A 27599-nucleotide genomic window follows, 5' to 3' on the forward strand; every position below is an offset into this window, starting at 1 on the left:
TAGTAATTGCTACGAAGAGGCACTCATAACTTTAAAGTCCAACAAAACAATATCTGTAGAAAATTTCCTTAAAATATTACAAGGTCTTTACAAAAGAAGTCTACTTATCTGAACAAATCTTAAGTGGTTAAGGCATTGCTGATTGAAATGGTTGATAATAATGGTAATATAATGCTTAGTTAATCCTGTCGCAATTTATTATCTGAAATGGACCTTCAGTGAGTTTTGCTTCTATGATTCTGCCAATAGTTATGCAAATTATAATCCTTCTAAAGCATTTAGAAGTTTACTGAATTTATATCTTTCAGAGACAGAGAAAGCTCATACTTAGGTTTTAGTAATGAGAATTGAGTCATATACATGATATAAATGTCCAACGAAAGCTGGACTTTGATCTCCAGGATATTTAAGCTGCCTTTTTTGGTGTTTGTTTTTTTTCAGTAGCAGTCTTTTTCCTACGTGTGGAGAATAAAATACCAATAGATGAACTACACTGTTTCCATTAATCTTTTTTTTGTCTTTCATGTAGTTATCTGGATTGTCTCAGCTCAAAGGCAGAAAGTGACTTAGAAAAAGTACAGAACAGAATCAATATGTATAATTGTCTGTATGCTTTCAATTAATGTGACTTTCTGTTGACTCTTACAAGACAAGTCACATAATACTGATGCATTTTTATGCATATGGTATTCCATGTGTGTTAATTATCATTGTATACCATTTGTATGCATTTAATAAGGAAAACATATGGTAACTTACTTATATCTTTTATCAAGGCATCTAATAATTTCTTATGCACAATTGGAACATAATAAATGCAGAAGACAAAGAATGTATTATGATTCTGGAGGTTCATTGGCAGGTTGTGGGGGCTTATGGGTTGAGAAGGGCAATAATATTTTGGCCTACGAACTCAAAGAATATTTATAGGTCTCATGCAGAAGGCATTCGAACGGACTTTTACAATGAATCCAGGGATCTCTAAATAGAACGTGAAATGAAAACTATTAAATATAAAACATGGGAATGGATGTTTCATTTGAAAAGTGTACTATACTAATAAAATGTTTAGACTAAACAAATACTATAAAAATGATACAGAAAAGGACAGTGTGACAACTCAGGCTGCACACACCTACATAAAACTGTTATTTGGAGTTTTCATAATATTTTTATATAATTATTTAGAGGATATATTAAACATTTCTCATATCCAAGAAGTTGATACAAATAGCTTAAAAAACACACACACTCAAATGAAAGGCTTACACAATTATGAAGAATACCTTGTCAGAGTCCGCCAAATAGCACAACTTCCAATGCATATGACCAGCTGCCAACAAAAATTCCAACTGAAATGTTTCAGTGAAAGACAGAAAAAAATCAGGTTCAAAAACCCCAAGAAGGAAATCACTCTTGATTTGGATGGAAAGAATCTGAAGCAAAGGAGCTAACGAAAATAACTCGATTTATAGATTTTTCAAAAAATCTGATACTATTAATTAAGGATGACAGACCAAATTCTTGAAGAAATGTCACATAATGTAAGAGCTGAACAAAATCTTTGAAATGACGCATTATACGGGCCTATATTAGGCATCTACAATGGAGATCAGCCGGCAAGATTTTGGCCTACATTTTGAAACCATGTTTTGTTTTCCTGTGCAAACTTTTATCTTCTACAATATTAAAACTGCAGAGTAAATCAAATAATTATGCTTGTATTCAAAGTGGGGATTTCCAGTAAATAAAATTTATGCCATGGGTTAGGTGGGAAAACAGAATAATTACTTGCTGGTCAAGTGTAGTTTTCATTAAAGAGATAGGAAGATAGCACTTAGCTCAGCTGAGGTCTTTAAGAATTTTCCAAGTTGAGTTCTGAGAAAGACTACAACATAATGTGTTTTTGGTTTCTTTTTTTTTTTTTCTAGGATAAATTTTTATCTTCTTCACTTAAAACAAAGAGTAAAAGCCTATATAAAACTGATGACACTTCACCAGACATATTCTTTCTTGATTTCTATTTAAAATTTTTATATCTTATTTATACAAATAAGTTTGGATGATTTATCTAGAGTAATTAAAGGTAACTAGAAATGAAGTCAATAATGTTCTAAAATTACGGTAGGCAAACGTTTTATATTATTGATAAACTTAATAAAAACATTTAGAATTTTCATCCATCAAATAGCAACTAAATTCATACTAGATAAACCTCTGTAGACATTTAGTTAACTTTATTTTGGTGAAACGAATTAGAATTTCTTTATTAAACTGAGATAAATATTTTCTTTGAAAGAGAATCTTATGATAAAATTATAATGACAAGATGATAACATCATGTGGACAAGCAAAACCGAAGGTCCCTGTCAACATCTGTGGGAACAATGAAATGTCTTATAAAAGCCAACAGCTCAAGATTTATTTTCATTATAAAGAGGGGAAGAGAAAGCATCATGAGAAATAAGTAGACTAAGACAGTAACTGAAAACATAAAAGATTTTTCAACTGTATAAGCATACTAGTAAGATCAAAGCAAGCCAGACTGAAGACTGTTCAGGTAAGAAAACAGATGACTACATCTCATAGCACCTGGGATTTATTTTGGAACACCATAATGTCTGTCAACTCCTACATTTCTAGATACATAACATTTTTACTTTGGTAGTATTTAATCTTACCAAATACATAGGCTTCAAGGAAGAAACAGAACCTATGATATCATTTTTTTAGCTTATTTTAACAGTTTTTTTGTTTTTTGTTTTTTTTTTTTTCTGGAGCACTCAAATAAAACTATGATCAGGGAGCAAATGTAGACGTTACTGTATTAACATGTTAACAAACCACTGGTTTAAGTTGGATATCTAACTTTCTTGCCCACATATTCCCACTGAAAAACAGACTGAAATTACTTACTTTTTAAAACAAACGTAGACAAATAATGCTACTTCGTAGTTAAGAAAATTAAGGTAAATCTATAATATGAGTTAGAAACGATGAGGTTAATAATCTTTAAAAGTAAAAAATGAGGGAAAAAACAGCACTGCACGGAGTTTTGGGTAAAAGAATGGAATCTTCTCTAACGTTCCCATTTGCCTCCACTCGAAGATTACGGTCAACAAAAGAGTTGTCCGGTTAAAACACGAAGAGCAACATTACAGGGAAGTAGATTCGCTGTGAGGTCGGTTTTCAGTTCCCTCGCCAATCCTGTGTAAATTCCCCTGGTTTTGTCCAGAGGTCATTTCCACATTTTCTGTCTCTGGAGGGCAACTAGTTTCAAGGCCTGAGTTGTGCATTGGTGGGAAGTTTTTTTCTATTTGACTGTACATGTTAGCTACTGACTTTTCAAGGTCCGCTACGTTTTTAATATGCTTGAGGATGCCTTTTGGTTCCCTTCGGGGATCCGCCTTGCACTCCGTGGTGGATGCTGGCAGCTGTGTCCCAGAGGACGTCCTTTCCTCCGCTGGTGTTACACCGACAGTACCTTTAACAGCTGGTATACGGACACACCTGGTGGACGGAACCGAAGGGGGAGGAGACAGTGGAGAAGGAAGAGGGGGGCATGGCGGAGGGAGGGAAGGAGGGAGGGAAGGAGGGGAGGGGAGAGGGAGTGAAGGAGAAGCAGAGGGAGGGGAAGGGGGGCCGGGCAGCGGAAGAAGTGAAGGAGGAGGATGGGAAGGAGGAAGATAGGAAAAAGCAACAGGAGTTGGAGGAGGAGAGATACGGGGTGGTTCGGGAAGAATTTCGAAAATGTTCCTTTCGGCTTCGACAGTCAGCATACACACGGGTGCCTCTCTCCTAAAGACTGGAGAATGCAAAATGCCAGGCGTCGAAGGAGAAAGTTCCAAGGAACAGTCAGCCGGAGAAATGGCGGCATGAGGCTCTGACTGGAGCTCCACAGTTCTTGACACGGTTGGCAAAGCGGAGAAGGAGGAGCGAGGTGAAGGAGAGACACAGGAAGAGTCTGAAGATGGAGATGCCACGTGTTCTGTTCCGAACACAGGCAGTGAATCACCTGGCCTCATTTCCTCTCTCTCTGCCGCCTGCGTATCCCCGGCTCTCGGCAGGGGCCTCCCGCTACCTCTTTGGTTTGGACAGGTTCCAGGGCTTTCCTTTCTACCTTCCCGCCCGTTGCTCGGCCAGTGCTGCAGATCTGTGGTCTCTGGTCTCTTGGGAAGTTCCCACACTGGTCTCTGAGGGAAGCAGACTGGCCGATTCCACATCCTCTGAAACATTTCTCTCGGGCCCCTCAGGGACTTACTCCTGCCTTTTGTTCTGGGTAAAAGTGAGTCTATGCAATCTGTTCTTAGCAAAAAGTCTGAATTTGTTGGTCTTGGATGTACGGTTTCCTTATAAAGAGCACCGTGGGTACTCAAGGCGTCCTCATCAGATACCAGTGGGAATGTTCTTGCCGACGCGGGCTGGTCGTTAAGTGGTCCGTCTACACGAGCCTCTCTGTGAGCCCGAACAGTGCTGGAAGAAAAGGGCATCCCACTGTGTTGATTTTTCCTGTCTTCTGAGACTGATTTATTTCCCCTGCTTTGTTGGAAATGGTAGAGAAGGAAAAGACTTGAAAGAAAAGAACATAATGAAATGTAAGGAAACAGGTTGTGACATAACTTTCACGAGAAAGATGTCTTTATGGTTCTCGTCACTACTTCAAGACACAAGAGGCCAAGTAACACTAATCTGATTAGCAACACTAATCTACTAATTACTTTCGTGCCCTTGGTCTCAGAAAGGCAGGGCAGGAAAAGCCTGAGAGCTGTGAGTGGCAGGAGAAATTTTCATTTTTAAAAACTGTGTCAATCTGTAGACTGATTTTTTTTTCCCTGATTACTCTGATACAGCGAAGTATCCAGAGCCAGACATCCCAGTTCTCTCTCTCTCTCTTTTTAAATAAAGTTTAATTTTATTTATTTTGAAAGGGAGACAGAGGGCAAGAGGGATGGGGCAGAGAAAGAGGGAGAGAGACAGAGTCCCAAGCAGGCTCTGCACAGAGCCCAACATGGGGCTGGAACTTGGGAGCTGTGAGACCCTGACCTGAGGTGAAGTCAAGAGTTGGAGGCTTCACTGGCCGAGTCATCCAGGCACCCCATAACAGTTCTCTTATGCAGAAATCACGATCCTCCAAATTGCAAACCAGGGTTTTGGCGAATGGTTCTACATCCTTTGCTTTGCTTTAGGGTGCTCAGAGCTGATGGTTTTGGGGAAAGGATCCTTCGCTGTATCTGATTCGGGGTCATTATCTCTCATCTCAGTAATTCTGTCCTGGAGCTGAAAGTACTCTCGTACCTGCGATGCAGCTGACCAGAGAATGCAGAAAGGATTTCTCTATTCTCCAAGGACAGACGGGAGAAATTTCTCTCACAGGGCTCAAAATCACAATTGAGAAATGGAATTGATGCCAGAACCTTGACAGAGATTACTTTCTTCGATTTCCATTTTAAGCTTCATCAGTTTTAAAACGCTATCAACGTTACCATAAGAGGGGTTAGTGGTATTTAGTTTGAATATGATCTGCATCCAATTTTGGTCAAGACCGACTTTAAGGAAAGGTTTATGGTAAAATAACAGTTTCGATATCCCTGCAAGATGTGCTCAGACACTGACACTGAGCGACGGGCTGCGAGTGACAAATGCAATTGAGTAGGTGAGGGGACGTGAGCAAGGGTCTCTAAGGAAGGCATCGGTACGTCCCCCCACCTCCCGGCAAGGCTGGGTGCTTCCCGATAGTCTCTCATTGGGTCTTGCTCTCAAGCCCAAACAGAGTAACGTTGACTTTTGTTATTATTTAATCTCTAGCCACACAGGAATGAAATAAAAGGAAACGCCGTGAATAAGAATTAAGTAGCCGCGCTGGTAAGAATGACAGATAAGGCAATAAAATGCTATATAAAGCCAGAGTTGTTACTGAATCATTTCACTAAGATAAAAACTACACGTGGATGTGGGGCGTCAGGCCCCCTTGAATAATAAAGGAAGGACAGATAATGCGGATTAAACCGACAACAAACACTTACTTCTGATCTTGCCAAGTCATTCTTTTTCAAAAAATGGACTTGACATATTATTTGGCAATTTTTTATAGATTTGTTCTTGTTTAATTTTTCCTGGAAAGAATGATACTACATCACTTTTGATGGAGAGGTATCTTTAAATATTTTCAAGATATTTTAATATCTTTAAATTTAAGCATTTTAAGAATTTCGATACTTTGCCTTGAGAGGCACAGGTACTGTCAGTGAAACACTTGTTTTAAGTTCACGCCATTTCAAGATACCAAAAGGGAATGAGATATGGAAGATGGGACTTTCTTTTTAAAAGCCGATGACTCCAAAATAGAAGATGACGGTTACTTAAATTTAGAGTAAAACAGCAGTTAATCTATTCTATTGTATCTTTTTACCCTAATGCCTTGTATTAGAATGATATTGTTTACTTACTTATGCCTATGTATCCACAGGTGGGAAAGAGAAAACATGGGACAGAAAAAAAAGAGTTTGAACTATAGTTAATTGGAGGTGATTACGAAAATACTAACAGGAACTTGCTTTAAACATTGAATATGTATATCCAGAAAAGAAAACACATGTTTTTATATTTTCTGTGTATTTACTCATACAAATGATATGTGCTAATGGTTTAGATAAAATCATATGGCACTTATCCAGTGGTCTCATCACAGAAGGTAGCTAGCCATCCATTTCCCGTGCATAGGCAAGATTCACCTTCATTACACACGGCTGATTTCGGCCCCCAAACAGAAATTTTAAATGAGACTCTAAGAATAGTTTCTATGTCCTAACTAAAAAATCAGTCCGCGCCGATTTATAGAGAAGATAGAACTAGGGTTTGGAAGAAAGTAAACATATAATGCTATGATGACTATCACAGCGGTTGTTGAATCCGTACGAAGTTATCAACTAGTTCATGAAGATTTTTTTTCAAAATGACCTTTGATTTTTTTTCTTTTAAATTTGATAATAATTCCTCTGGAGCTAGTCCATTTTTTAGTAACATAAGGTTTGAATCCTTGTATAAAGTTTTTTAAGAGATAGGTCAAACATTTGTTAAAGATAATTCAATGTGCAGAACTCAGGATCCCTCATTAAATACATATTATAATTGCAAAACTGTCTACTTAGTCTATCACAATTTTTCAAATAGAAGTAGTCCTTAACTGTTGCTATTTGAAAATGATCACCACCACACTATATTGATTCCAGATGATGTTATAGTATGCTTACTTTTGCTAAATAAAAATGAATATATATCCCTCAGTAATTTCAGAGAAAATAAAACTTAACACATAAGTCTTTCTTAGTTTCTGAATATTTTTTTGCTGGAGAGAGGTGGTTAATATAAAGAGAATCAAATCGTATTGGCTCAATTCCTACATTCACCAGTAATTAAAAAAAATACCATCATTTTCAGCTTATTAAAAAGTTAAAACTATATTTAAAGCATGAATCCTGTATTATATTGTTAGTTTAGAAATAGAATGTCAAATACTAAGCTGTCAAGCATTAAATTCAATTTTAGCATTCAAATATACAACATTAAAATCAGTTTTAACATTTTTGAAACTTCTTAACATCACCTTGTGCATGTCGGGATGAGCACTGGGTATTGTATGTAAGCCAATTTGACAATAAATTATATTCATAAAAATAGTGGTAATATGACAAAATTATCGATACATGTGTTTAAAACTGGCTTTCCCATTAAAAGGTAAATTTCTTAATTTTTGAGGCTTGCTTTATTCCTACTAGTAAATGCTACAAATGTAACAGAGTAGAATAATGTGTTTTAGTCCCTCAACTCTGCCAAATTCTAGTTAATAAAAGGTGTCTTGGATTTAATTTAGTCAGATCCAAAATTTTATAATATCCTTGGTTGTTTTGCATTTCATGTCCAGAAATAGTTCCTCTTTATTTTTAAAACATAGGCAAGTTAAATAAGTCAGAAAGGAATCTGGTTATGAAGGTAGCACCAATCTGGAAACATCTGTGAAGTCTTTTCACAATACTTTAAAAGTCTTTCAAATGTGTATGAGTTAATATTGCTTAGAGGTTCCAAATAACACAGGAGAAGTATTAAGCTATCACAGCAGTCTCTTTTGAGGGGAATATAATAAAAAGCATATTCTTTAAGGGGTTGGATATTTAATATTTGATTCTTTATTTGGGTTTCAGATTTTCACTCAGATTTTAATTACTCCATCCTGTGACATCCCGAGACAGTCTCTGTAAGGAGTCTATGATTTTAGAACAAACCATTGGTTTTAAATTACCAAATAAGAGTTGCCTTTGCATACTAAATCAAGAATTACTCTTTTATGATTGTGCTTTACCTTTTCTTTATTTTTTATGAGAAAAACATTTTTTTTCAGAATGTGTTTTGAATTTTGGAGAAAAAAAAGTGCATAACTGTGAAGGTTTAGAGATTATATGATTCAAGCTAGTCATCTACAGATGTCTCTCCTCCAGCCAAGTACTTCTTTCTCTACTCATTGTTTAAAAATGTTTTGTTTGTTTGTTTGCGTTTTGGTTATGACTTTTCAATTCAACTTTTCTTAGGTTCTCGTCTTAACAATTTGTTTTCTTTTTTTCCCATTCAAAGTAGTAAATAAAGTAGGCTGCAAACCGTGTTTCCGCATCAGGTGGAAATGAAATACTCACCACCCAGCATCCATCAGGCCCACCTGTCTGGCAGAGCAGCGCCCTGGCCTACTTACATGGTGCTGTCTCCCAGCTCCTCATACAGGTGCGCCCCGGGGGGCGGCGGGGGCGGTGGGGGCGTGGCCACAGGTGCGGGCGCAGGTGCAGCAGGCTTGGCTGCGGGTAATGCCGACTGGATTCGCGCTGTCTTGGTGCACTCGGCTTGGCGTCTTTGAGAAGGCAGGGATGTTGTGGAAAACCATTTTAGAAATCATACACTTCTCAGAAGAACCCACTTAAAAAAATCGTTAACACAAATACTAGGACTTATAAACCGGTGTGATTACAGCAGCATCCCCACAGAGTATCGTTTTCCTGTATCTTCTTCCCCTTTAAAATATCTACCCTGAAATAATGGCTGGAATTTAGTAGAAATATTTGCATATTATGTGAAATAGGAATATGAAAGGTAGGAGTCAAGCTATCTATAAAAATGTGATTTAATAATTGGGGGCCATGGAGTAGGTCTCCTTCCTCAGGTGAGGCACGTTGAAGATGCATAATTTTTCTTTATTATTCATCTTCCATCTAGTTCAAGAAAAGTTATTTCATTTTAAATGATTTGAAACATGTTTGACATTAGTTTACGGTGCCCCTTTGGGAGAGAGACGTGGCTGGCTTTTGTTTCCTTTGGACTCCTGGGAGGCCTGGGATTCTTGCCTTGGAGTTGCAGCCACGCTTATTGAATGTCCTGGACACCCAACTCTTAGTTCCTTCCTCAAAACCCAAATCTCAAAGAGTGGGAACCGTCAGAGTCAACTGCCTTTTTCACATTTCCTCCCTCCTATCCCATGTGAAAACCAAGCCTGATTCCTTACATACAAAAGCACATGGGAATTTGAACCAAAGTATACACCTTCTGCAAACACAAGACAGACCGGTGATCCATGGTTCTGAGCAGGCCGACTACTTTATCAGCAGAATCCAGGCCTTTCCTTTTCATATTACGTAAAATCATATGCAAGATATTAATTATACTTACACTTTAAACCTGTTTTGAAAAGCAATAAGAAAAAAAAAGAGAAAGCTACATTAGAAATACTGCATTCATAATATTTTAACATCTGATTTATTCCAAATTCTGAATAATTTACTGGTGAAACTCATAACGACACAGACCTATTGACACAGTAGGGAAACTAAGTGTTTCAGTTCAGAAAGTAAAAATAGGGGAACGCTTTATTGTTGCTGTCACTGTCCTACAAGCTGTGAAAACATTTTTTTACAAGAAAACAAAGAAATGAACTAAATGGGATTTCAAAAAAAAAGCTGGCTTAAAACATGGATACATGAATTTGAACTCTGATAGAGAAATGGGTTATTAAAGGTGATCTGATCTTTATAATTGGCTTCTTGGCATCCTGTGCCTGAAGAATATTAAAGAGACGAAGGCAGGCAGTGGGCTGATTATACCCTGGGCTTCACTTTGAAGCTGAGTGGAACTGGAAGGTGACGTTCCTGGATAATGAATCCATGATACTTTTTTCACATTTGCTTCTTAGTTTTCCATGTACAGTGAATTAAAAAAAAAAAAAAAGAATGTTAATAGGAAAGAAGAGCCATCCATTCCAGTCCTATGTACAAGCAGAATATGAAAGTACAAAAGCTAGAGTTTTAAATGTGAGAATTTTACACTGACACATCGTGCACAACTCATCTTGTTTAATTCCATCGGTCTACAAAAAGCAGTGACTACAATCAATTCGTAGAGTATAGAACTCATTACTGAACCAAAAAAATATTAATCTTGTTTAATTCCATTGGTCTACAAAAAGCAGTGACTACAATCAATTCGTAGAGTATAGAACTCATTACTGAACCAAAAAAATATTAAATAATGCATCTATGAAACGTTTAAATGCCAAGCATCTTAGTGGTTTGTTAAATTATAACATCCAGGATGCTTCAGTTTTGAGCACTGTGTTGTGTGCCAGATACAAGTTTTCTCTCCGATTTTATTGCGAGCAGGATTCCTCTGGGAAACAGTGCAATGAAACAGAATAACTGTAACACAGGTTCGCTCCAACATGAAAATTAATATTGAGTTGATGGCTTAGTAATTCAAAACCATTTGTCCATTATTAAGTTTCTTTCTAGCCTTTAGAATCGGTGCATTTGTTAAGGATACATCAGACTCCAGTAGGTCAACCTGAAAGTTCTGTTTGCAACTTCACATGGCTTTGGTGATGACAAAATATCCCTATGGCATCTTCATGCAGAGCACACTTTTCAACTTTTAGGTTGCAATTACCTAACCTTACTTAATCTGAAAGAAAATTCTCAGTGTTAGAGAACAAAGATAACACGTTAAGAATATATAAGCACTATTTTAGCGCTTTCCCTGCAGGTATTTTACATGATGAAGAGCAGCTCCACCATTCTGTCTTACCCTTTGTTATGTCAAGTAATTTATATGACTTATGATCCCCGTCTTATTTATTTTCATTTTATGGCACCCTTAGGGCTACCTCTCTTCTCAACCTATTCCACAACTTTCGTTACCCATCACTGTCAATAGGGATATACCTGAAATGCCTGGACTTCTATCACAAAAGTTCCCTGTACCTGGTGTGAAATAAAGAATAGCTTAATAGAGGACTTCAAATACAGATGCTTAAATCAGCTAGAATTACTTCACTACTTTGAAGGGACAGAGTAAAAGATAGGTATTTTATTTTTAATTTTTTAAAAATGTTTTATTTATTTTTGACTGAGAGAGAGAGACAGAGCATGAGCGGGGGAGGCACAGAGAGAGACGGAGACACAGAATGTGAAGCAGGCTCCAGGCTCTGAGCTGTCAGCACAGAGCCCGACGCGGGGCTCGAACTCACAGATCGAGAGATCATGACCTGAGCCGAAGTCGGACGCTCAACCGACTGAGCCACCCAGGCGCCCCAAAGATAGGTATTTTAAATGAATGTATTTGCCTGTAGGAACAAGAAATGAGTAAGGCCTGTGCAGCCAAAATATCCTGTCATATGTTACACTATAGGATCTGGCAGGGCTATCCGGGAAGGAAGAAACCCCATGGAGAATTACACATGGCGTACTATGATTTTGAAATGGTTTTGCCAACGCTTTGATCACTTCCACAGATGTCAGTGTAGCAACACAGACTAAAACTTGTCATGACAGTGTGGATAGGTTGCAGACCTTCCTCAGAAACCGGGGAATCTGGATATGGCATTCTGCTGCATAGGACACCTCCCCCAGGACACCGCTGTATTCTCTCGCGAGGCTCTGCACCTGATGAGGGGCACGAACAAAGCCACGGGAGCTACCCTAAATTCCTAACGGATGAGAGCATGTTAGGAACATGGCAGCATTGAGGAATCGGGCGAAAACGCTGGAAGTTTGTTTCGTCCCGCCTTAAAGGAAGGCTGCTTGGTGCCAGAAGGATGCAGCAATGCCCTAAATGGTGGCATCATTACTGTTTTACGACTACAAAGCCACGTTGCCAGGGATGGCTTTTCGATCAGGCCGTGTTTAGAAGTGGGAATACTTACTGTCTGTAGCTGACCAGAACTACCAAGATGGCAGGGATACAGCAGAGGATGATGATGAAGGCGAGTGCAAGCAGGGCCCCCTCTGTATAGCCTAGGCTCTCTCCTCGCTTTTTAATGCTGGTCACTGCCTCCGGGGTCCGGATCTCCAGAATACGTCCTCCTTCGCCATAATACGGCTGAAAGTCTTTATTGATATCAAGCAGTTTGCCATCCAAAAATCTGATTGTCAGATAAATAGTAAAATCAATGATGTTAACAGAAAAGATAATTTTGTAAAATCTTTTAAAAATTTCTTTAATTGAAACATAAGCTGAATCAGTGTTAGGAATAAAAAATATACAAAAAGCAAGAGCAATGAGGAACTGTAACTACACAGCTATATACACATATCAAAGATATTAATAACGATGACCCTTACTTCATATGCTCACAGACTTGAGAAAAGTAATTATCAACCTCAGTGAGCTTACTATCACTGTGTTGAAATTACTGACATTATTCAGCTATTCAGGTGAAAAAATATTCTGAGTTACATATAGCATAGTTTATAATCATATTCCTGCATTTTGTCTGCCTGGGTCCTCCGAATAATCCTGTAGAACAGAACATCTTAATACTAATTCACTGCAGGCCATATAGCTACACAGTTACAGCAATTGATCTGAGACACCAAGTCTTCGGTCTCCAAAATCTACATTTGTCTTGTATGTCGACCTTCTCAAATCCCAAATCAAAAAGCTTTTTATGGGCAAAAGGTGAACAAATTGAAAGGTGTTTCCTGCCTAGAGAGAGAGACTGTAGGAATGATGCAGACAGCAAATCAGCCAGGATGACAAGAATTAGCCAACTGAAGCCAACAGTTCTTGCAAACCCTTCCTATGAGTAATACAGCTCCAGCTATGGCCATTCCATTGGGCTGGAGGGGACAATCAAGGGATAAGTGTTACTTAATTTTACTGGATTGAACGATTTTGTTATGTATTTTATGTTGTAATTAGCAGATAATAGTTTTTTTTTTTTTCAAAATTCTTTGGGAACATTTGCATAATCCCTTATAAATCCCACAATATTAATGTAACAATTGCATTCCTAACACCACAAAGCCATACCAGGTCCTAGGTATTCTCATTTTTGTATTTTTAAAGACGTTTATGCATAAAGGTCAGATATCTTACTATAGAAAGTTGGAAAACACAAAACAGTTCCAAAAGCAAAATTAGGCACAGGTCCACAATGCAAACGCTGCTCACATTTTGGTATATCCAGATCTAATTTCTTTCTATAAATATTTTTAGTTTTTTAAGTTTATTTACTTATTGAGAGAGAGGGAGTGCATAAGCAGGGGAGGGGCAAAGAGAGAGAGAATCCCAAGCAGGCTCCACACTGTCAGCACAGAGCCTGACGTGGGGCTTGATCTCATGACCCTGAGATCACAACCTGAGCCAAAATCAAGAGTTGGAAGCTTAACTGACTGAGCCACCCAGGCGCCCCAAGAAATACTTTTATATACTTATAATTAGACAGCATATATGAAATGAAAACTATCATTTTAGAAATATATTTCATAAGATAACCACCACACTTATGTTCAAAATGTAGAAAACATAAAGAAATGGAAAAGAAAAAAATAAAAACGGCCCCAAATTTCACCATCAGATGGTAACAAAGCATGTCATGATTGTGTATTTTACAGTCTATTTTTATCCCTTTGACACTTTTGATTTTAATTTTCCAAGTAATCATTCAGACCTTATATCTAGTGCACAGCGTTTATACCTTCCCTATAGAAACAATAGATGCCTGATGTCAGATGTGAATTCCACTGGGTAGTTTATTAGTCTTCCCATTTAAGAAAACCAATGGCCCAGATAACTCAAGCTTAGTTTTATTTATTTATTTAAAAAAAATTTTTTTTAATGCTTATTTATTTTTGAGACAGAGAGAGACAGAGCATGAACGGGGGAGGGTCAGAGAGAGAGGGAGACACAGAATCTGAAACAGGCTCCAGGCTTTGAGAAGTCAGCACAGAGGCCGACACGGGGCTCGAACTCACGGACCGTGAGATCATGACCTGAGCCGAAGTCGGCCGCTTAACCGACTGAGCCACCCAGGCACCCCTCAAGCTTAGTTTTAAAGCTGCACATGTTTTTACTCAAGTTTCCATCCTGTAACACAAGACAGATAAGCTTTTGTAGATATAAAATATACTTTTATAGCAATTTTCCTAGGTAATTTTTAGGCATGTTAAAAAATATATAATAAAGGTTTAACCGTTGTTCTAAGTGCTAGAATAGAATGGTACAATATTTTTTTTGAATTGTTTACCAGATAAAGTAAGAGGTTCCAGATAAAGTGCAGATTAAGAGTTAAGTTACAAGAAAACATTAGAAACTGGGAAGAATCAGAAGTAGAGAAAGATCGTTAGTGTTAGGGACGATTTCACCTATATCATGTGGAATCCACTAGACAGACCGCACTTCTACTGGGTTCCTGCAATTGACATTGCAATAACCTGAGGGAAGATACTTTAGTTTTTTTACACTACAAGAGCTCTGTTATTTAGATATTTATTTTGGTTTATGTTCCAACTTAGGTAAATGTCATAATTGTTTACTAGAAGAGTTGATTGCTTTTGAACCTGTCCCTAGTCTAAAATATCTTTCTTTTTGCTTTCTACATGCAAAACAGTTTGCCTAGGTAAAAATACATGAATCATAACATTTTTTTTCCTTAAACGATGGTGGATTTGATTCCATTACCTTTTGGCATTTTATCATGCATATGGCATGTGGAAGGCTTATCTAATTTTTGTGCCTTTGTAATTAAGTCACTTTTATTTTTGTTTCAATGGTTTTAAAACATATTCTGATACTTTTTAGTGACTCATGATGACATGTGCATTGATTTTTTCTGGTAAAGTAATGAAGTCTTTTAATTACTTTTTTAGCTCTTATTTCTGTGATAACTAGTACAATATTTTACCTCAGAGATACTATTTTCAGATTATAGCTCAATTGTCCTCTAAATATATTTTGATCTCTTTTATAATTTATCTTTTATTTTCTTTTCCTTAATATGCTTGTTTAAAAAGTGCTAATCTCAAGATGGTAGAGAATACTTTTTTTTATGTTTGTTTGTTTGTTTAGAGAAAGAGCAGGAGGGTGTAGAGAGATAGGGAGAGAGAGAGCAGGGGAGGGGGAGAGAGGGGGAGAGAGAGAGAGAGGGGGAGAGAGAGAGAGAGGGGGAGAGAGAGAGAGAGGGGGAGAGAGAGAATCTCACAGGCTCTGTGCCATCAGTGCAGAGCCCAGTATGGGGCTCAAACTCACAAACTGTGAGATCATGACCTGAGCTGAAATCAAGAGTCGGACCCTCAACTGACTGAGCCACTCCTGGGGCTTTGTTTTATACTTTTTCTGATGTCGGGACAAAGCCAGCTTCCATGCCAATCCTAGAAGAAGGACTCTAACTGGCCTCCCCTGGACTGTGTGCTGACCACACCCCATCGGTGTGAGCCCAGGAACCGCATCCTGAGGGGGGGCACGTTCAAGGGCACCACAGTGGTGGACAGTCAGTTCTCACTCTTCCCCTGTGGGCTTCTTTCACCAGAAACAGGGAAGGATTCAAGGCCTGTGCAACACGCATACCATTTCACTGTCCCATAAGGTCCTGCTTTCTATTAAAAATGTTCCATTGTTTGCCAGTGCTTTCCATACGAGTATCTTTGCAGAGTTAAACTCTACATTTGAGTCATCGGGACATTATTTCTTTTATTTTGTTTTCCAGTATTTATTACTGACCCTATTTTGCCTGCCGCTTACTTATCTTAGAGAGGAGATGTATCTGTCAGCTCTGCTCCGTTTTCCTGAGATGAGATCAATTCGTAAATCAATCCCATGTCTTCCGGGTCACTCTGCTGACGGGGCATGTGCAGGCATGCCCCCACCTCTGTTGACCCCTGTGGTGGGATTCGGCCATCAAAGTATGGTGTGGAACCACTGGTCTACCTTGCATTTTACCTTCGTGGAAAGGGTATTGCGATGCACACATAAATGCAGAAACAAAGGGGACGCTGAACAGAACACACTCTGAACTTCACAAAACCCCAAACCTAAATGGTGGAGGGGCGGATACCTCTTTCCCTGGTGGGTACACAGTCTGGGTCTCTGAACCAGGTATGCAGAGTGAGTGATGCTTAACACATATGCCCACACCCATTCCACTTGGATAAGGTTGTCTGGCTGAATAAAGCAAACCATGGGTAGACCACTATTTCCTTTATACAGTTCCAAATTATGGACTAACTTGTATTCCTTCATATTTTATAGTAAGCTAGAGTCTGATAATTGGTTTTCCATTATTTAAATTTTCAGTGTTCTTAATTTTTATGTTGTTTTCCCTGGTCTTAGGAATTTGGAAGAAGCTTTAGAGTTTGGTAGTCAGGTTCTATTTTAAAGTATAAATGTGATTTTTGTACACTGTATTTTATTTTTATTTTTTAAGGTTATTTATTTTGAAAGAGAAAGAGAGTGTGTGTGAGTGGGGAAGGGGCAGACAAAGAGAGAGGGAGAGAGAATTCTAAGCAGGCTTTGCAGTGTCAGCACAGAGCCCAACGTGGGGCTCAAATTCATAAACTGTGAGATCATGACCTGAGTTCAAACCAAGCAAGAGTCAGACACTCAACCAACTGCCACCCAAGTGCCCCTATACACTATATTTTAAATTCAGTTTGTAGAGTATTCAGGGTTTTTCTACCTTCTTCTGCATTTCTCATTTACCATCTGGGCAGACTAATGTTAAAAGAGGCTGGCTGTATAAAAAGGGGCATGAGCTAAAATTGTATTTGCTTTTATAAACAAATATTTAATTAAGTTCTATTTTAAAATAATATGGCCTGTTTCTGCCAAGGATGCCAAAAGCTGTAAGAGAATGTGACTCCCACCCTCATGACAAAAAGCCAGGTAATACTAAAACCATAACAAATTCCAAAAAGTGACAATTTCCTCCACAGGGAGATGAGACCATTATTTCACCCTTTGTAGAACACGGAAAAGGAAGCTGCCAAAAGAGCAAATCAAATAAATGGGCTAAAATTTTAATGAATTTTTTGAAGCAATGTACGTACCAACATGTAAGGCTAGAGACCCTTGAACACAAGCGGGGCCTACCTTGAACTCACTTGCAGACTATTTCCAAGGACCTCTGTCAGATAAACTGGGGACAAGGCTGGAGACAGGAGAGAGATCCCCTTCCTGTGCGGGGGCAGAGGAAGCAGTCGGCTAAGGCTGGATACGCACAGTTCTCCAGACCCCTATCTCATGCAGAGCAAGAGCCTTAAGCCACAGAAAGAGGGGAGGAAGTATTCCAATCCCTAGGGCTCAAGCTAAGGACCGCTACTTCTGGGGAAGAGGTATAAGCAAAAATACCATCTCCCACGGTGAGGAACAGGAGCTCTCTTGGGCACAGAGAGGTCGCCTACTGGTTGGGAGAGGCAGGGAACTCTCCTGTCCCCAAGACACACCACAAATATGGCACAGTATGTGGCTGCCACGGGGAGGGGGAAGAGAAGAGCCGAGAGAGCCCAGCCCACGTCCCAGGCACGCAGGCTGGACAAGGAGAACCCAGAGCCCCGGGCCATGTGGCCACATCTCCACCGTGAGAGTGGGACCAGGCCATGAGCAAGGGCAGTCTGTCGGGTTGGGAAGGTTAAGAGAATGCAGAGAAGCCCCCAGCGGCACGGGTTCACGGGGTCTGCTGAAGATGAAGCCATGGAGCCAGACCAGAGACAACCCAGATGCTGGGACATCAGACAGACTTTGGTACAACCTTGCTTAGTGCTTTACAGAATCCATTGGAAAGTGAAAAAACATGCTTGAAGTGATAGGAAGTTCCATTAAGTGGTAGAAACTGTAAACAAAGAACCAAATGGAAATGGAAGGCTTGAAAGAAAACAAGGATATAAAGATGAAGAATTCCTTTAATGAGCACATCAGCAGGCTAACACAGATGAATCGGTGAACTTGAAAACAAGGCAGCAGCAATTATCCAAAGTAAAACACAAACAGGAAAGACGGAGAGAGAGAGGAGAGGAAGAACAAGAACAGAGCATCCAAAAACTCAGAGAAAAAATGAATTTTAATTGGAATCCTGGAATGAGGATAGAGAATGGGCTGTAAGAAATATGTGAAAAGATGTCTAAGGATATTCCAGAAATAGAAACTACATTAAAAAAAAGCAGATACAAGAAGTTCAGAGAACCACAAGATGAATAAAAGCAGGATAAAAATAATATGTATTTCCTGCAAAAATCTAAATAATTCAGATAACCAAAAATAAAAAAAAAATCTAAATACTCATAACCTTATAAAACAAAATAATTAGCATGTCATTATGGGGATTCCAGTCTCCTCTATGCATTTATAAGCTTTTAAAAAAAGTTGTGATATAGCTAATCAATTTTCTTTCATTTTTTGTTTTATTTATTTGAGAGAGAGAAGGAGGAGGGGGGGAGAGGGAGAGAGAGACAGAGACAGAGACAGAGACAGAGAGAGAGAGAGAGAGAGAAAGAGAGAAAGAGAGAAAGAGAGAAAGAGGATCCCAAGCAGGCTCCACACTGTCAGTGCAGAGCCAGAGGTGGGTCTCAAACCCAAGAACCCTGAGATCATGCCCTGAGCCGAAATCAAGAATTGGATGCTTAACCGACTGAGCCCCCCAGGGATCCCTAGTTATATCAATTTTTAAAAATCAAAGTGGACTCCTTGGAGGAAATACCTTATTTATATATTTATTTATTTCTGATTCTTTGCCTGAGAATTCCAACATCTTCAAAAGCTTAGATTTTTGGGTAAGGGAAAGTTGAAATAATAATCCTTTTTCCATTGGACTGGGCATCAGGCAATAATCTTAATGTTCTAGTATATTTTTTCAATGTTAAAAACTAAATTTTCAATAGCTTTTGTAACTACAGGATAGAGAATATCAGTGCATTATGAGCCTTGGATTATGGACTACATCTATATAATTTCACTATAAAATATTTCAAGGAACAACTGTAGGGTTTAGGTTATTATATTAATAATAATTAATAACATATTCAACTTATAGTGTCCCAGCTCCCAGCTCAAGCTGCTAAAATTTTATTTTATTTTGTTTTATTTTATTTATTTTATTTTTTATTTTGAGAGAGAGAGCGAGCGAGCGAGTAGGGGAGGTGGAGAAGGAGAGAGAATCCCCAGCAGGCTCCGCACCATCATCACAGAGCCTGATGTGGGGCTCAAACTCAGAAACCATGAGATCATGGCCTGAGCTGAAATCAGCAGCTTAACCAACTGAGGCACGCAGGTGCCACCACCCCCCACCTTTTGTTAAGTTTACTTATTGCTAAGGGAAAATTTTAATACTTCCTGGCTGTTCAGTTCTCTGTTTAATATACAAATTTTGATTTATAGTTATTCTCTATTCTCCCCTTCCTTCCAGTTATAATTGTTATTCAGTTGAGTTTCTATCTTTACTCTTTACAATATAATCTAGGTTTGGGAAAACGTGTTTCAGTTGAAACCCAATTGGCTTCAGTTTCTAAAATGTTTACATGTGCAATTCAAATGATCAGGATCATTTACTTTACTCTTTATTAACACTGGGCTAACTGCCTAAAGAATACAAATGTTTTTATAGTTAGGAAAAACACCCTAAATTCAAACAATCTATCATCATATTTAAAATTTAAACCAATGTATATAAAAACACAGCACAGGTGGATTTAAATAAGTGTTAATAATGGCAATTGATAGAATATATGTAACTTTAAAGCATATTTCTAAATAAATTTTAAAATTAATTAAAATTAATGAAATATGCAAAAACTGGCTTGGCAGATCTAAATGGTACTTCATTCGGATGTTGATTCTAGAACTTGAGAAGAAGCCACTGCTTTAGTCATCCCTATTCTCCACCACGATTAACATGCTATCTTGCATACGGCCCAAATATCTATTAAATATAAACTGATGAATAACATACTTAATAACCACGGCTCTTTTAAAAATTAAGTTGATACAAATCACTATGTCATTATTTCTAAAATAGCAGCAGTGAAATTTTGTTGAAGAACAGATTTGAAGTAAGACTAAATTCAGAATGAATGGGTTTTAATAAACGGGTAGATAGATATTTGCTAAATACATAAGTGCAGCCACATAGAGATATATGTACGTGTAAATTAGTATACGCCTAAATTTATTTGTTGCTCTTAGTATACGCAGGCAAACTAAGTTTTGGAATTATGTATTTGGGTACACATATGCACAGATACCAATAAATATTTAGCGTATGTACGTATGGTTATATATCAATATATATTGTTTAACTAAAAATGTGTCTTACTTTAAATAAGAATTACATTCCAAGAATCTGTTGGGCGCTAGGTGTCACTAGAGCAAAGCTGAAACTAATAGAACAACAAAACAACAAAGCGGTAAGCTGTCCTAAAATCATTTCCAAGGGACAACACGTAGCAGCATTTTGTTTAAAATTCTGCATTTTCTTTGTTTTTAGGATTCAGACCTCAAAATTCACATTCACCAGGATGAAATAAATAAATAGATGGGAAGTATGGACTGAGGTGGAAGGGGTCAAGGGAGAAAAAAAATAGTAATTTTTGCTGAGTCAATAAGTCCTTGAGGACAGCTATATTTATTCTTAAACTTCATGCCTAGTGACATTGTCATGGGCACACTGCCACTGGAAGAAGGAATCTGTGCACTCCCCCTTTGACCGCTGGGCTTGGCAGCAATGGAGGAGCTCCTCTGAGACCATCTGATGAACTGCACCTTGCTTATAAGCACAATGGACCTTCCGACCTTCTCCAAAGTCGCTGCCCCACACCTGGGCCCCAAAACATCTCGGCATGCATACCCTAGGTATCGTCTCTTATTTTCTGCTTACACTTCACTTGCAATAACAATTTAGTGGGTTTTAAACTTTAAATACTTACGGCCTTTGATATTGCCAACGGAGAGCTGTTACAGACAACAAAAGAACTTACTTAAAAAGCTCATTTCTGTCGATGGCTCTGTTGGTTTGGGGGTCGATTGCATAGACAGTCAGGTCACATTTGGTGTAATCTTCTAGCGAAAAGGCATCCCCATGCCTGCGAGCACCGATGGACTCCACCACCACTTTGGCACCAGGAATTTGCTCCTGAACATACCGATCCAAAATCCTATACATCAAAGTACAAACATGGCATTCACTCTCAACTTGAAATGACATTTAGAAAGTGAAAAATGATGACAGCCTGGTTTTTGCTAATGTTTACTGAATGTGAACGCTTGAAAAAAAATTCTGTATATTTTGTCAGCATTTAAGTCCCAATGATGCTAGAAGCTGAATAAGGTAGAAAGGGCATCGACCATGTCCCGTTGAATTCTAGACTCTTTGAATTTACGATACCATTTGAGCTTTACAGGTCTCATGGGAATTGCCCACTATGATGTACAAGTCAAGCTGTCTGTGCTTTATAGGAGCCGGGGGGGCGGTGGGGTGGTTAGAACTCTTGAGTTCACGTAGTTGGTGTTATAAATTATACCTTCCACCAGATTCTGTGACCCAAGGTGCATAGCTGTATACCAGGGTCCCAGACCAGGCTATCTGTTTCCTCCAGGGCATCATGACTCTTAGAACCTTGCAGCAGTGGAAGAACGTATAGATGCTTTGCTATGGGAGGTTTATCAGGTTAGGAAAAAAAAAAAAAAAATGCATGCCAGGCTCAGAAGCTACTTAGGTGAATACAAACAGCAGAAAGATCTATCATTTGGTATGGACTCAGTAACATTCAATAGAAAAGACAGAAATAATGTTAACCTGTAGGTAATTTTCTGGAAAATACAATTTGCACAATTTCATTTTAATCGGAAGTACAAGTCTGTATTGCCACAAATGGTAATTTCCTTAATATCTTTTCCTTATTAAAAACTTTATATTGTTAATTCTTGAGATTAACATCAGAATGTATCTTATTAAATATTTATAGGCATTCAAATGCAAATGAATTGATCTTAATAACTACACACGGCAAATGTTTTTGAATTTATCTATAGATTCAAAGCTCTGTTTGGAGTCCACGTTGTGAGGCCCTTTCCAACACATGAACATAAGGGAAGGGAAGGGAAGGAAAAATAATATAAAATCAGAGAGGGAGGCAAACCATTAAGAGACTCTCAAAATTTTTTTTAGCGTTCGTTTATTTTTGAGAGAGAGTGAGTGAGCGAACATGAGCAGGGGAGAGGCAGAGAGAGAGGGAGACACAGAATCTGAAGCAGGCTCCAGGCTCTGACCTGTCAGCACAAAGTCCCATGTGAGGCTCGAACTCATGAACCATGAGATCATAACCTGAGCCGAAGTCGGAGGCTCAACCAATTGAGCCACCCAGGTGCCCCCGTAAGAGACTCTTAAACACAGAGAACGAACTGAGGGTTGATAGAGGGGGGTTGGGTGGGGGATGGGCTAAATGGGTGATGGGTACTAAGGAGGGCACTTGTTGGGATGAGTGCTGAGTATCATGTAAGAGATGAATCACTGGGTTCAACTCCTGAAGCTGAGACTATACTGTATGTTAACTAACTTGAATTTAAATTTGAGAGAGTGAAAAAAAAATTTAAAGAAATAAAAAAAAAATGTTGCCTTAAGGGTCGGGTACGTGCTGGGTGTGCCCTTGTCAAAATAACAAGCACTGATGCTGAACCCAGGCCAAAGGCTGTGCCGGGGAGCACAGGTGTGCGGTGTGCGCACCAGGAAACACAGCAAAACGCTTTGTTGGTTTGCTTCCCAATGTGTACGGACCCGCGTAGGTGGAGTCTCTCTTATTAAAAGTCCGATTCATTCTCTTCCTTTTCTGCCAGCTCACACCCACTGGTCTGGCTGCCTTCCAGTATCTTTTCTGATGAGATCTTTGCTGAAGAATAAAGAGAAGAATGCATTCTCCCCACAACCTGAGGAGGGTGTCTGCACGAGGACACAGATGTGGAACAGCGTTCAGACTGTGTCTTAGGATTCTTTTCCTTAGAGACTTACGCTCCCGTAACAAAAACAGAAACAAAACAAAAAACAAACAAACAAAACAAAAGAAAAACCAACAACAAAAAAGAAAGGCTTTGGAGTGGACCCACTTACACTCTTGACGGCTGATACAGGTACGGATTGGTAATGGCACAGTGGCAAAGAGCACGGACGTTTGGATTCAGTTTCCAGCTCCTTTACTTATGAACTGCAAAACCTTGGCCCACAGGAAGCCATCACAGGGGAATCACAAAATGAGGAAATCTGCCACATGGGGTGGTTGTGTGCAGTAAATGCACTAACGCTTGTAGTCAAATCGCGGCACGATTTGGAGCACTTAGTCACTGTTCCAGAAGCTATGATGCTGCTTAGTATTAATTTGGCTTAAAGGTTTGCATTAATAAGCTTCTTCCCTGCCCCTAATTCGTTCGAGACATTTAACAAATTTATGGAATGATTAGCGATTTTTCGCTAGCAATATTAGTTCACCGATCAAAAACCAAAGATGAGTACATTGTGAAATGTATTGCAGAAGATGGCTATCAGTCCCGATACTTCACTTTAATAACTTACAACTGCTCTAGTGCATTCACACATTGACTAAACACGTTCCAAGGAAATCATTTGTATATGCATAAACTGTGTTTTTGTACAATGAAGAAACGTGGCTATTGAACTTGTGCCTTTTCCTATATTTCTGGGGAATGTTGCAGAGTCGTATGTGAGTACTAAAACTGTGGAATGAAATATTAATGTGGCATGAAATATATCTGTACTAATTCCTTTATCTTATCAGGGAATCATACATCAAGGAAACCTCAAAATGAATTATGTGTTTTAAGACTTACAACAACTTCTTCTCCCTGAACATTATTCTCTTACAACTTTAGAGACCTTTTGGAATGAAGTCTCTCGTGTAAAGAAACAGGTGTCCACACTTCAGTTTCTTCCGCACCTTTTTCTGATAAATTTACGTTAAATGAGGGGCGCCTGGGTGGCACAGTCGGTTAAGCGTCCGACTTCAGCCAGGTCACGATCTCGCGGTCCGTGAGTTCGAGCCCCGCGTCAGGCTCTGGGCTGATGGCTCGGAGCCTGGAGCCTGTTTCCGATTCTGTGTCTCCCTCTCTCTGCCCCTCCCCCGTTCATGCTCTGTCTCTCTCTGTCCCAAAAATAAATAAAAAACGTTGAAAAAAAAAAAAAATTTACGTTAAATGAAATTTAACAAATTTTAAATACATTTTGTAAAAATCTGTCCCTCCACTTGTTGTCTATGTCCACATACCTAAGCATTTCTGCTAACTACATACGAACATAAATATATTACATATATACATAAATTATAACATTCAATGAATAGTTCTTCAGCCTTTTGATCTTCAGATGTGCATAGGTATGTGGTTATTTCCTAAAGCTTTGTTGACTTCATGATTTTTTAAATATAGCTCTTTAGTCACTGTGAACTGACTCATATAAATTTATACCAACGTTTAAATTGCCTTTATGTTTATGTTTTGGCTTAAATTATTAATATGTCAAGCCAATTCATACATACATTTTGGAAACAAATATCATGAGGGTTTACTACATGTAAACTCATTACAACCAAGCATGTGTCTCCAGCCTATCAGCTTAAAGTATTTGAACACTACCAGTATACACACTTGTACACAGTGACACAGAGAGGTCTACAACATTGTTAATCTGTAAACTCTGTGTCAAGGATATCTCCCTATATCAAGGGAGATGTCTGCATTGATATTTAAATAATATTAATAATGCTTAGGTCCCAATGGTATGATTTTGAGTTTGCCATAAAAAGTCCATGAAAACTTTCGTCTTTGTAATATGTTGCTTGAATTTCTTGTAATGGGCATAATAAAACAATACAGTCATTTAAAAAAAAACAAACAAACCTTTTTTAGCTCCCTAGCTCCTCTTCCCCAAATTCTTTTAAAATATCTTTATAAAGTCTTTCTTTTCAGAGTTTAAAAAAACAGAAAATTAAGTTAGAGTCACAGTTGTCTAATAAATTTTTGGAAAACTTAGGTAAGTGGTAAGTGGGAAATTTTCATTCACTTATCCATTTATTTTCATTAATTCATGGAACGCAAATATTAACTGAATGTACACCATGGGCCAAGCACTGTTCAAGAGCTTTGGAATACATCAGTGAACAAAACCAACGTCTGTGACATCACGGAACTTACATTCTAATTGAGCAAGATAGACAAGATAATAGAATAATAAAATTGGCAGGAATGTTCAGGAAGCATGTCCCTGAGAAACTGATGTGTGAGCAGACCCTGAGGAGACAGTGAGCAACGTGGACCTGGTGAGCAGGAGCATCCCAGGAAGAGGAAGTTGCTAACGGCCCAGGAAGAGGAAGTTGCTAACGGCCCAGGGGGAAAGTCCAGATGTAGACCTGTGGTGTGGCTGGAACAGAGGGCTGGGGCAGGTCACACAGGGACTTTTGAGGATTTTGTTCTCAGTAAACCCACTGCTGGAGTTTTAACACGGACGTCATACGGGTGACTGTGGTTAAGAGGAGAACACTGGCGGCTTTGTTACCAACAGGCTGCAGTGGGAGCCAAGAGTAGAATCAGGGAAACAGGTTAGGAAAGGCTTTAAGGGGATGAAGAACTTCTCAAATGCTCAGGCTACTCAACAGTTTGGAGGAAAAGAAGACTGAGTAATCTCTGATGTTAGTCAAGAATGGTTCACATCATCAGGTATTAACATATATACTATTAATATGCCTGATGAAAAGTACAAGAGGCATAAATCCTCTAAAATAGATCGATACATGCAATGCTTAACTGGACAAATAGTAATTATCTAGTTGACCCAGGTAAGAGTTGGCTTTTTGTGGTTGTTCATTGTGAAGCAGGCCAACTTTTATAGATGACTGTTTGAAGAAAAGCACAAAGGAGATCCTGAAGCTCAGAGACCAATTTCTGATGCTCCCTTATCTCCTTCCAAGCATGTACCTACACACAGGTGGCTCTCAAAAGAGGGCGACATCTTCTCAGAGTTCTGGCTGCTTCTTTCTCTTGCCTTTTGTATTGAACATAGAGCACAGATCCCTTCTCTGTGTCTTCTCAATTACCTTGAACCTTCTGAATTGTTTCTTTATGAAGTCCAGTACTTTGTGTCTGAGGAGAAGTTTTCATGGTGGCTGTGGCATAACCACACTGTGATACAGTATTTCATTAAAGCTGGCTGACGTCTCATGAAAGTGGGGTGTATGCATGACCACTGGGTACTATTTGATGACGTTTTTTGATTTTGTTTTATTTACAATTTTTTTTTTATTTTTACATTTACTTATTTTTGAGAGACAGAGTGAGACAAAGTGAGAGTGGGGGAGGGACAGAGAGAGAGGGAGACACAGGATCTGAAGCAGGCTCCAGGCTCTGAGCTGTCAGCACAGAGCCCGATGCGGGGCTTGAACCCACAGACCATGAGATCACAACCTGAGCCGAAGTCGGACGCTCAACCGACTGAGCCACCAAGGTACCTCAGTTTTAATTTTATTTGAGAGAGAGAGAGAGAGAGAGAGAGAGAGAGAGAGAGAGAGAGAGTGTGTGTGTGTGTGTGTGTGTGAACTGGGGAGAGGAGCAGAGAGAGAGAGAGAGAGAGAGAATCTCTCTGACACAGGACTTGATCCGATGACCCTAGACCTGAGCTGAAATCAAGAGTCAGAGGCTCAACACACTGAGCCACCTCTGATGAAACTGTTTGATGATACCTCAGGTGTATATTGTAGAGAAAAATGCATTAAGCTGCAAAAATAAAAACAGTAATAGGGAAGTATTTATTGAGTACAATATCTGTGAAAGAGCCAGAAGGGCTGAGTATTTCCCCCCTGCAGGGGGACCTCTGATGTATGCATTGGGTCGGTACCTGCTCCCCGCCCGCCTCTCAATCACCCAGACTACTCAAACCTTGGCTGCTTGCCCCAAGAGCAATTCTGTTCTCAAAACCAGCTGAACCTTAGCCAATGCTCTACTGTTAAAGTCCTATAGAACATTCTGTCCTCCCTCCCCAAGGTCCTTGGGATACTTCCATGCCTGGCATTTTCAAATAAAACTTTATGCTAATAGTGCTCTGATTTCCTTCCCTGATTTTCATTCACCTGCCCTCCTCCCCCTCCCTTGGCTTTATAGAAGGAGTGTTTTAGAAATGTATCTAATATTAAATTTTAGAAAAATAAATCCAGGGTTCTGCTTTACATTAGGATGGGGATGGGGCTTATATTTTATAATGTCATAACTGCTGAGTGGTTTAATACCTGCCATAAAGTGCATACTATTTGGGA

The 27599-nt window shown here is 38.9% G+C and overlaps 1 protein-coding gene across 18 annotated transcripts in view; it reads right to left on the reverse strand.

The window, feature by feature from the left end:
- PCDH15 (protocadherin related 15) overlaps positions 1-27599 on the reverse strand; it is a 1681879-nt gene that overhangs the window by 12086 nt on the left and 1642194 nt on the right. For 6 of the 18 annotated variants that reach the window (XM_053910270.1, XM_053910266.1, XM_053910267.1 and 3 more), the window contains 4 exons: positions 21270-21446; positions 12239-12448; positions 8741-8911; positions 2586-4569 (listed from right to left, as the gene is read on the reverse strand). In XM_053910270.1, coding sequence (XP_053766245.1) covers positions 3156-4569; positions 8741-8911; positions 12239-12448; positions 21270-21446 — 1972 coding nt within the window. In that variant the 3' untranslated portion in view covers positions 2586-3155. Of the gene's footprint in view, positions 1-1286; positions 1353-2585; positions 4570-8740; positions 8912-12229; positions 12449-21269; positions 21447-27599 lie in introns of those variants that run through there. The other 12 variants (XM_053910276.1, XM_053910274.1, XM_053910278.1 and 9 more) reach the window with 8 other exon arrangements.

This window comes from Panthera pardus, unplaced genomic scaffold, assembly GCF_024362965.1.
Source record: "Panthera pardus isolate Hobbes unplaced genomic scaffold, ASM2436296v1 HiC_scaffold_22, whole genome shotgun sequence".
Classification (NCBI taxonomy): domain Eukaryota; kingdom Metazoa; phylum Chordata; class Mammalia; order Carnivora; family Felidae; genus Panthera; species Panthera pardus.